This window comes from Nannospalax galili, unplaced genomic scaffold (genome assembly GCF_000622305.1).
Source record: "Nannospalax galili isolate Female #2095 unplaced genomic scaffold, S.galili_v1.0 scaffold212, whole genome shotgun sequence".
Taxonomy (NCBI): Eukaryota; Metazoa; Chordata; class Mammalia; order Rodentia; family Spalacidae; genus Nannospalax; species Nannospalax galili.
Window position 1 is genome coordinate 1,736,238 of NW_008333884.1, and position 11,575 is coordinate 1,747,812.

Sequence of the window (11,575 nt, forward strand, 5' to 3'; positions counted from 1 at the left end):
AAGTCCAAACCTAAGATCCTGATCCTTTTTCAGCACCACAGACTGGGATATGGAGGTGCTACCGCAGTGTCCAGAGCTCCTTTCCACTGTCAAAGCAGCCTCCTCTCACTCAAGTCGCAACTCATTCCGTTTTGCTCCATCCGGGGCGATATTTGCATTCTTCTCTTTTGCAGTCATTCTGCCAGCCCGACTTTCCTCCGGGAGATCTAAGGCACTGTCAGGAGTGCTGATAGTCTAGCCCAGAGCTGGTTCGCAAGGAGCCCCGCGGCCACGGACTCAGTCCAGCAGTGGGGGCCCCGGGACATCGGCGCCAGCTTCCCCCGGAGGCCTGGGCCACGCCAGGCACCTCGGCCACCGGCCTAGGCCGCTCCAGGTGCGTGTGCGCGGAGCACGAAGCGCAGCGCGGCGCAGACGGCACGAAGGGGCCAGTGGCATCTCGGCGCGCGAGGCCAGGCGCTGCGGGAGGCGGCGCGGGTCGCGGAGGGCTGAAGCCCGCGTCTCCGGAGCCCGAGCCACGAGCGGCCTGGCCGTGACACTCCAGGTGGGCGCAAGGCCAGCGCGGCGCGGGGCTGGCGCGCAGGACCAGGGAGAGCGCGGCGATGCGGTGAATGGCCCTGCGCAGCGTGGCGATCTTGGAGAGCCTCTTGCCGCCCAGGTCGTGCCGCAGCGCGCGCCGCAGCGCGTTGAAGGCCTCGTTGTAGTCCAGGATGCGCTTGCGCTCGCGCACGTTGGCGGCCATGCGCCGGGCCTTGGACCGTGCGGGCCGTGTGCGCGTCCTGCCTGCTGCCTCCTCTGCCTCGCCCTGGCTGCGGGGCGCGCCGTTCTTCCTCAGTACCCCTAAATTCCTGCCAGCCTCTGGACAAGAGCCCCCCAAGTCCTCCACACAGCCCTCGGCCCCCTTCAGGCTCCTAAGGCCTAGCCCTGGCACGCCTCGGAGCATGGCCTATGCCCGGCCCGGCTGCTTCAGCTTTGGGTCCGAAAGGCTGCTGGTCCACCTTCTCAGCGTTGGCTCCTGCTGGCTGGACACTCCTTGGACAGGCCCTCTCTAGATGGGCTTTATGGCACCACGTGTCTCCCCACCCTTCCCATCCATCCATCTCCCTCCTCCTGCTTTATTACCTGCCCCCAGGTAGGATGGTGAGGGAGGAACTGAGAGGAAGGAAGCAGGTAGGGAAGGAAGCATGCAGATTCTTGTACACAGGACCAGCTGAGTAGCCTGGCCACACCCTGGGCAGTGCTCCAACTGCCACAGGGAACTTGCCTGTCCTGCCTCACTCCGGGGGACTGACCCTCTGGGGTAACCTGGGTTCTCTTTCTTTCCTTTGACCCCAGATAGAGTGCTACATTTGGTTCTGAAGAGGAGAGTGGATGGTCTTACAGAAAGATAACAATGTAGGTTGAGTGTGATTTAAGAACCTCGAGGGTCAATGAGATGATTTAGCAGGTAAGAGCACCGACCGCCATGCATCGAGACCTGGGCTCAATCCACAGGGTTTTCACGGGGGTAAGTAGGAGAGAATTGACTCTGGCAAGTTGGATTCTGACTTCTGATTACAACATGCTGTAGCATGCACATGTATACACAAAGAGTGTGTGTGTGTGTGTGTGTGTGTGAGAGAGAGAGAGAGAGAGAGAGAGAGAGAGAGAGAGAGGTGAATAAAAAAAGAAACTTCAAAGTTCTTGTCAAGTCCTGTGGGCAACCAGAGTTGACCTTAAGGAAAAGCATGATCATCCCAGAAGGCTCCAGAAGGGGAAAGGCAGATCTGACACAGTAAGCTACCTGGGGCTTCGGGAATTATACTATCATGAAGCTGACAGGGATTCTGGGTTGGGGTTTGGATTGAGTTTAGTACTTCCCCTAACATCTCTTTGACTCCCCCTTCTTCAGGAGAGCTGGGCTGTATCAGCAGCAAAGGGTTATCCAGATTTATCTCTGGTGCCCCCTTGCAGTAACCATCAGGGGGCATCCTTTAAATCCAAGACCCTTGAGCAGCCCTAGCCCATGACACAGTATGGATGTTATGAATGCAGTGGACAATCCTCACAGTCACCACCAGGGTTTGGAATTTTAAACAAGATTTTTAAAAAGGAAAAGAAAATAATAATGCTTAAGCTTAGAGAAAGACCCTCAATGAAATTTCAAGTATGTATACATGGTTTCAGCAGCACCATAAGATTAAGAGTAATCTCATTCCCAGCCACATTCCAAATGCTACATTCCAAATCAGCGAGAATGGGCATATAGTTCACATCCATCTCACCAAGAGCATTACCAATGGCCTCGTTACTTGAAATTGAATTTCCCCACAGAGGAAGAGAACAGGGCACTAGGAGACAAATTGTATGTATGTATTTATTTGTGATTGTTTATCTGTCTTGCAGCGCACTAGACTGCAAGTATTCTAAAGACTATATTTCCCAGGATCAATTCCTTCAAAATCTGTGATATATGTGGAATAGAATCAGCTAAGCTAGGTATGTTGGCACACATCTATAATCCCAGCAGAAGGCAGAGGTAGGAAGATCAAGAGTTTGAGGCCAGCCTCACCTATATAGAGAGTTTGAGGCCAACCTAGAGAGTTGGAGGCCAGTCTAGACAACAGGAGACCTTGCAAAGCAAACAAACAAACCAGAAAACACAAAAGTATCTAGAAGCCAGGCATAGTAGTGCATGCCTGTGAGCCAAGCACTCAAAGAGGGCTGAGTGAGGAAGATCATGAGTTTGAGCCCAACATGGACTGCCTAGTGAGGCCCTGTGTCAGAAAAAAGGAAGGAGGGCTGGGGGTGCATCTCAGTGGTAGAGTACCTCTACATAAAGCCCTTGGTTCAAACCCTAGCACTGCAAAATAAAACAAAACAAACAACTAGGCAGAACCAACTATTCTAGTATCCAAACATTCTTGCCCACTGTCTAGCTCAGGCAAGCAGAAGTCAGTCTCTGATCTCAGAAGACAGGACAGGCCAAAGCCCAGGCACCTAGTTTCTGAATGTCACATTCCATGGCCACCTCTGTCTCACCCACCATATCTTTTAGTCTGTTGGAACCACACTGAAGATTTCCAAGTAACCTGTTACAAGTAGACACTAGGACTAAGAGCCTTACCCAGCCCCTGAGAAATACCCAGCCCAGGAGGCCAGGGAAGAACATCTAGACTGTTCAGCGCCAGAGTGCCAAGTAGTAGAGGAAGCTTGATGGTGCCAAGCTGACCTGTGCCAAGTCAGTGGGCTGAACTGCAGTGTTGTTCCTATTCTGACACCAAGGTCTTAACCTCTCTGGACTGGACCTGCATACTCAGCTCATGAGCACACATGCCCCAGCACCCAAGGCCCCATCCACCTCCAGCCAATAACACCTCACTATACAAGCTTATCCCAGTCATCTCCCCCAGCCGCACACCTCTTTTTGTTTTGTATGGAAACTATCTTCTCTATGAGAGCTTAACCAGGGGACTGGGAAAATGGCTCAGTTGGTAATGTGCCTATAGTTCAAGCTAAGGACCTGAGTTCAGATCCCCAAGCACTCACATAAAAGCTGGCCACAGCAGCATGTCTCTGCAATCCTAGTTCTAGGCAGAAACATGCTGGCACAAATCCTAGGCAGAGACAGGTGAACCCCTGGAGCTCATTGACCAGCCAGCCTAGCCATATCGATGAACTCCAGGTTCAATTAGAGACCCTGTCTCAAAAAAAAAAAAATAAGGTAGAGGGCCTGGAGAGATGGCTCAGCAGTTAAGAACACTAGCTGTTCCTACAGAGGACCCAGTTTCCGTTCCCAACACACATGGCAGCTAACAATAGTCTATAACTCCAGTTCCAGGGGATCTGACACCCTCTTTGGCCTCTGCAAGCATTGCACAACATGTGCACTTACATACATGCTGGTAAGACTCATACACATAAAAAATAAAATTTTTGAATAAAAACATAATAAGATGGAGCCAGGTGTGGTGCCGCATGCCTTTAATCCCAGCACTTGGGAGGCAGAGGCAGGTGAACCTCAAGGCCAGCCTGGTCTACGTAGTGAGTTCCAGACCAACTGGGGCTACAGGGAGACCCGGTCTCAAAAAAATAAATAAAAATAAGATGGAGAGCAATTGAGGAAGATACCTGATAACCACCTTTAGCTTCCACATGCATACACATGCACATGTGTGCACACACACATACACATACATACACAGATGCACCAGCATTAAAAAAAAAAAAAGTGTGTTATGTGTAGGCAGGACCAGCTATGTGACTTCCCAGGCCAACTGCAAAGCAAAAGGAAAATGTGGGGCCTTTATTCCAAACTATCAAGAAATTGAAGATGGTGATAGACAGCATTAAACCAAACCCAGGTGTTTTGAAAGCACTGCACAGGTCCCGGGCCCATGAGTGTAGGCAAGAAGCTCAAGCTCTGGATGAAAACTTACATATCTAACAAGATCTTCACTACACCCCCAAAATGGGCAAGCTAAGAGTACCCCCATCAGCATGGAGGGATGGAGAGGACCTGGGCAAGCAAGACTTCCCAAACAAGTCATCCTTCCCCATCAATCTCCAGGGCCCCCCACAGAAGCAGAGGGGAAGATGCGAAGGTTTGATAAGCAAGCTTAAACTGCTTCCAGCACCTTGCTTCCTCCTCACATCCTCAAACTCACACTCCACTGTGGGCAGTATGCTGCTTATTAATAATTAATCATGAAAATAATGACCTTATTAGTAGATACTAACTTCTATGAAGTACTTACTTATTGTAGGACAGGCATTATACTAAGTGTTTTTAACCATACATTATCGTAGCTTCACAACAATCCTGTATAGAAAGCCTATTTTTTTGGGGGGGGAATCTTTTTGAGACAGGGTCTCCCTGTAGCCTCAGCTGTCCCGGAACTCACTATGTAGACCAGGCTGGCCTTGAACTCACAGAGATCCACCTGCCTCTGCCTCCCAAGTGCTGGGATTAAAGGTGTGCGCCACCACGCCCGGCAGAAAGCCTATTTTTACAATACCCATTTTACAGACTTCAAACTGAGACTCAGTCAAGGAACTTATGCCAAGCCACTGGACTGACCTGCAGTGTAGCTCCAATACCAAGGTCTTAACCACTCTGGGCTGGGCCTGCAGTCTCAGCTCATGAGCACCCCTGTCCCAGCACCCAAAGCCCCACTGACCACCAGTAGTTACTAGAAGCCTGGCATTTGTCTTTTGAAGTGAACACTATTAAAGTGGAGGGGCTGGAGCTCAGTAGTAAAACAGTTGCTTAGCATGTAAAAGGGCCCTAGGTTCCATCCCCAATAAGGAGACAGGTTAGAGGATGAAGAAATTTAAATAGTTTCAATGCCATACATGGCAGCACATACCTGTAATCCCAGAACTACACAGGCTAAGGCAAAAAGATTGAGAGTTCAAGCCCACTCTGGGCTACAGAATGAGACTGTCATTTTTTTTTAGGGATTTATATTATTTTTAATTATATGTATGTTTCTCTGTGTATATGCATATGAGTGCAGGTGCCCACAGAGGCCAGAGTTGGAGTTATAGATGGTTGTGACCACCAATCCTGCCTCAATTCCTTTTTTACTTTATGTGTATGAGTGTTTTGTCTACATGTATGTAAATGCACCATGGGCATGTAATGCCTGCAGAGGCCAGAAGAGAGCATCAGATCCCATGGAACTGGATTCTGGGAACCAAACCCAGGTCCTCTACAAGAGTAGCCAGTGCTCTTAACTGGTGAGCCGCCTCTCCAGCCCCCTGCCTCAATTCTTAAAATTTCATTTTCAACAAAGTATGAAAAATGAAAAGTAGTTGGCCAATATGGAGAAAACCTAGAAGGTTGAGGTCAGGGCAAATGGAAAAGTAAGCAGGGGAGAACTGGACTAGGAGGGAGGAGAAAGCCAGCCAGCCTGACAGCCAGCCTGCTGGAACTAAGGCTTGGGCTTCAAGTTTCCTTGGCCATCTGTAACCAACTCCAGTGGAACAGATGCCCATGAGATCCCAGAAACAGCAGCAGAAAACAGAAGTGACAGGCCTGTGCCCACTGACAGCTCCAGTAGGTGAGCCTGGAGTAGCCTGAGGGGATTCAGAATCAGCTTATAGTTCTGAACTTACATCTGTAGCTGCATCTTTGTTGGGAAGTTCTGAACTGAGTTCCCATGGCAGCCTGTAGTGGACCACCAGTCTTAGCACCTTTTACTCTTCTTTGTGGAGCCAGCCCCGAGCCTCCCCTACAGAGGTCCGTTCAGTCTTCTGAACTCCATGTCAGGGTCTGTCACGTCTGCATTCATGCCAGGCCACCTCCAGGCCCCTTAGAGCCTTAGTTCCTAACACAGTGCATAGTAAGTGTGAGCAAATATTTGCTGAATGTTGAATGGCACAACCCCTTATACTAAGATAATTATCACTGGTATGGTGATCCACATCTGTAATCCCAACATTAGGGAGAACACAGGAGGATTGAAAATTCAAGGTCAGCCTGGCCTACACAGCATGACTTTGTCTCTAACAACAGTCATCATTATACTGAAAACTCTACATGGGTCTGATCAAGCAAATTTTATGTTCATATCCAGTGAACACCTACCAAATAAATACAAGAACTGCATACATGGACAATCACAATCAAATGTGTCAATGCAAGGAAGTTATGAGGCTCAATGTTAAAATAGAGTGAAGAAAATCCTGCAACCAAATAGAAATGTTTTCATTTTCTACCCACTCCAATCACCTGGGATGGTGGAGGGGGTATTTTTGTCAGGTGTCTTGAAGCTGTAATTCTCAAATGTGATGGTAGCAGCAACATCAAGCAAAAACTTCTAGAGGCCCTGGGAGTAGACAGAAAATTTACAGAGATCTTCCAAGCCCACTCCAGACCAGCCAAGGTATCATGCAACCCCTGGGAAAAGAGGACACTTCAATGTACCCAGAGTACATCAGAAAATGCTACCTGTAAGAAAGAACACAGCCATGTGGTAGCCTTGAGGATGACCAAGAAAGTCACACTGACTTAGACTGGTTTAATCTCATCTTTAAAAAGTAACTTCCTAGGTCTGGAGAGATGGCTCAACAGTTAAGAGCCATACTGCTCTTGCAGAGAACCAGAGTTTGGTTCCCAGCACCCAAGTCTGGCAGCTCACAAGACACACACACACACACACACACACACACACACACACAAAAGTAATTTCCCTGAAGTCCTTTGCATCTGAAGCTTTCATTCTTTTTTTATGGTGTAAATTACAAATTACAGGTAATATAGAAATGAATAAAGAAATGAATGCACCAGCTACTGCATTCAAAACTGTCTCTACAGCAAAGCAGTTTGAATGTTCAGAAAGATATTATAAGGGACTGGAGAGATGGCTCAGTGGCTAAGAGCACTAGCTGCTCTTGCAGAGGACCCAAGTTCACATCTCAGCTCCCCTGTCAGGTGGCTCATAACCACTTTTAAGTCCAACTCCAGATCTGATACCCTCTTCTGGCCTCAGTGGGCACCAGTATACGTGTGTGAATACCCACACAGACACACACACATAAATAAAAATTAAATATTTTAAATATATTTATATGTGTCCTTACAGAATCTAAGTCAATGCTTATTAATTTTGAACTTGCATAGCCAAGCGCGCTGATGGACACCTGTAATCCCAGCACACAGGAGGCAGAGGCAGGAGGATTGTTGAAATTTTGAGACTAGCCTGGTTTACATAGCAAGTTCCAGGTCAGCAGGGGAGTGGGGGGCAGCGACGACGACGACACGGGACGACACGGGACACGACGACGGCATGGACGACACACTACACGACAGGGACAGGACGGGACACGAACGAACGGGGAACGGGAAAAAAGAGAAAGGGAAAGGGAAGGAAAAGATGCCTGCACATTAACAACTCAGGGATCACGCAGGCCTGTGCTTGGACGGCGGGAGCATCGTGGGCTGCATCGATCCCCGGCCCCGCCGCCCGACTTCAAAGCGGCACCTGCGGGGCGGCGCTGGAATCTCGCCCCTGCCCCCTGCCCAGCGCAGCAAAGAGAGGGACGGCTGCGAGTGATTTAGGGCGGGGCGGTTCCGCTGGCTCGCGAAGGTGCCTATTATCACTCAGGCCGCCTGGATTTCAGAAATTCCTGCTCTTCTCTAGAAGTTCCGGCGTCGCTCCCCCTGGGGAGCTCAGGATCCCACCTTGGAAGAAAGCCCGGGAACAACCTCTCAGGACCCGGCTGTCTCCCTGCCCCGCCAGACTCAGGGCTTCCTCTCCCTTGCAGTTCCGGGCTCAGCGTGGGACACTGGAATCCAGGAGATGTGGGCTCTGTTCCAGGCTCAGCGGCTTCATGCTGTCAGTCAAAAACAGGGGGGGAAACCCTGTATGCACTGGGCGCCTTCATGCGAGGCAAGCGCTCCCCTTCTGAGAGCTACACCCAAGCCCCAACAAAACATTACTGACTGCCTGATGGTGTACTTGCTGGTGGTTGAGAGAAGTGACTGAAATAGCCAAAAACTTATCCTGATGGAGGTCACTTTGCTGGAGAAAGTAAATAATAAATATGTAATTTGTGTATTAAAGGATAGGGATGTAGCACAGTTGATAGAGTGCTTGCCTAGCATCCGGGAGGTTCTGGGTTCCACTCCCAGCATGCATAAACCAGGTGTGGTGATATATGCTTGTAATTCCAGGAGGTAGATGCAGGAGAATCAGAAGTTCAAGGTCATCTTAGGCTACATAGATTTCGTTCGAGGCTAGCCTGTCAAAAAAAAAAATTAAATTAAAAAGGTAAGAAGTCAGTGACTTACTAGAATATTTTAGCATATATTCACAATAATCAAAGTTAATCTTTGAAACACACACAAGCATGCATGCGCAGCTGTGCATTAAGTAAATATTGTTGAAGCCAGCAAAGTGACATATGCCTATAATCCCAGGGCTCAGAAAGCTAGGCAGGAGAACCTTGAATTTAAGGGCAATCTGGGTTACATATCCAGACCATGACTCACAGAAGGAAGGAACAGAAGGTGGATTAGAAGTGTATTAATGGACTGGGGAGATGGCTCCACACTTAAGAGCACTGACTGCTCTTGCAGAGGACCTGGGTTCCATTCCCAGCATGCATCTGGAAGCTAACAACCATCTGTCAACTCCAGTTCCAGAGTATCTGGCACCCTCTTCTGACATCTGTGGGCATTACATGCACATGGTGCACTTACATATATGTAGGCAACACAGTCATAATTTTTTTTTCAATTTTAAAGAAGTATATTAAACAGTGATAAATGCTACAGAAAAAAAAAACAGAAAAAAATGTAGTAAGTGTACGTGCGGGGAGGGGAAGTCGAGGAAAGCAGACCTGAGAAGGTGACAGCTAGGTAAGAAATGTGTCTAGGCAAAGAGAATGGTAAAGGCTCTGATGCAGGAACATACCTACAAGTTCCAGTGGATACAGGGTGGCCCATTGGCCTGGGGCTGAGTATGAGGTAAACAGACTGATGTCAGCAATTTGATGGTGCATAGACAAGTAAACCACTGAAATATCTGCTTTTATTTGGCAAGAGATGAGGAAGCCTTTAAATATTTCCTCTCTAGCTGGGGGATGTAGCTCAGTGGCAGAGAGCTTGACCAGCAAGCTCTCATTCCCTCCACCCCATCCCTCTCCACGGATGGCAGGACTTCTCCCTCAGCTTAGTGTCCTTCCTTCCCAGGACCCCCGTTTGAACTCTAGGTGTTGTTGACCTCCTGTGTATCCTGCCTCCGCTCCATCTCTCCTGGGGACCTGTCCCACCAGTCACCTTCCCTAGGTTTTACAGCTTTTCTGTTCCCGGCTCCTTCCCTGGAAACACAAATATGCAGCCCAGGCTGCTTTCTCCAAATGAGTGCTCTTTCCTGGAATTGACAGCTTTGCCCCCTCCTTTCATCTCTGGCCTCAACTCTCAGCTCTCAGAAGTAGAAGTCTGACTCTTGCCACCTCGAAAACCCCAGCCTCCTGAAACTCCTTTCTATTTCACTCATCAGCATTTCCTGGCCAATTTAGTTGGCTACTGAGCTCTTGCTATTGACAGATGTCAGGACTTAGGTTAGGTAAAGAAAACATAATACACAAAACGGACATTGCCCCCGCCCCTCTGAGCTAGCCATGAGTGGGAAAGGCTGTCCTGTAAGTCAGTCACAGCAACAGAAGTGAAATGGGATAAAAGAACCAGCAAGATTTGGAAGCAGTATAGAGGAAATATAAGCTCTGAGAGGCCAGGGGGCATTTGATCCCTGGAGAGAAGTTGGAAATGGACTTCCAGTGATAAATGGGGGACTGGGAGGTCTCAAAGCAGTGTGGAAGGGCATTAAAGAGGGAGGGTGCAGCATGTGGCCCAGCCTAGACGTGTAAGGCAATGTGGAAAAAATACAGTAAACTGATTTTGCCAAAGCATGAAGTGGGAGACCAGGAGATGACTGGAGATAAGGCTGGGGATCTCTAGGCACTATGGGGAAAATCTTGGGTTTTTGTCTTGTACACAGCAGCCCAGAGTGGCAGAGTAGTGGAGCATTCCTAGAATCACAGCACTCTGGAGGTTGAGGCAAGAAGTTCATGAGGTCTAAGTGAGCCTGGGCTACATAGCCAGACCCTGATAAGTACACTGAGGCATATCACAGTATATTGAATTGTACCTTGAATACATTTGAATAGTAGAGAATGAGTTGAACACAAGTTTCCTAGGAAGAAAGGGTACAGGAGGGAGAAGGCGGTCTGAGCTCGGCAGGTGGTAGAGACAGGCACGTGGTCGGAAAATAGAACAAGCAAGTGGTGGTGACAAAAAGGAGTCTTATCTCCACATTCTCCTTCAAGATTGGAGGCCCTGGGCTTCGAAGAGCCTATAGCCTATGGTTCTCTGAAGTAGAGTCCAACTGTGGACATTGGGATCTTTTTCTGGGTGACTGGGGGACCTTGGTACCATTGGCTTCTGGCAAATCTTTTCTGTATCATTTCAGCCTTTGAACAGTCTGCTGTCTGGGAAAGGGGTGTCCTCAGGTGGTGCTTGGGAAGTGGAGAGTCCTGGGTAGAGGACAGACAGGATGAACACTTGGCTCCTCGACCTGAGTCTAGGGAAAGTGGTGTCTCACAGAAACAGACAATCAAGGGGAACTCACTCTGTTGGGACCCTGTGGGAATACTCAGGATTCTAGCTAGGGTGTCAGTCCAGCCTCTCAGTTTCCTACCTAACTTAATTCTCATCTTCTTGATTCTTTGAGTCACTTGCAGTATTGCCCCCAAACACCCTCTGCTACTACATGATTCAAGTTGGGTTTTTTTTTTTCCAACCAAGAATCTTAATAATCAAAGAAAACAGGAAGCAACCATCCTGTTGTGCCTCTCTCTCTTCCTCCTGAGCCAATCCCAGCACCTACCATTTGCCAGCTTTAAGAGCTGGCACAGGTTACTTCACCTCCCTGACCCTCAGTTTCCTCATCTGTAGAGTGCATTTGTGGACTCGAGCCACAGCTCTGTAGAAGAGCACTTTCAGATTATGTGAGGCCCTGGGTTCAATTCCCAGCACTGCTAACTAGAAATAAATAAATAAATAAATAAATAAATAAATAAATAAATAAAT

The 11,575-nt window shown here is 48.6% G+C and overlaps 1 protein-coding gene across 1 annotated transcript; it reads right to left on the reverse strand.

Annotated features, from left to right (window-relative positions):
- Window positions 1-217: 217 nt before the first annotated feature.
- On the reverse strand, window positions 218-940 carry Bhlha9 (basic helix-loop-helix family member a9). Its single transcript, XM_008828826.1, has one exon. The coding sequence runs from the start codon at window positions 938-940 to the stop codon at window positions 218-220; it is 723 nt and encodes a 240-aa protein (XP_008827048.1).
- Between the last annotated feature and the right edge of the window lie 10,635 nt (window positions 941-11,575).

Bases quoted from the DNA above. Each gene is read 5' to 3' on its own strand.
- Bhlha9 (XM_008828826.1), bottom strand. From the start codon at position 940: ATGCTCCGAGGCGTGCCAGGGCTAGGCCTTAGGAGCCTGAAGGGGGCC.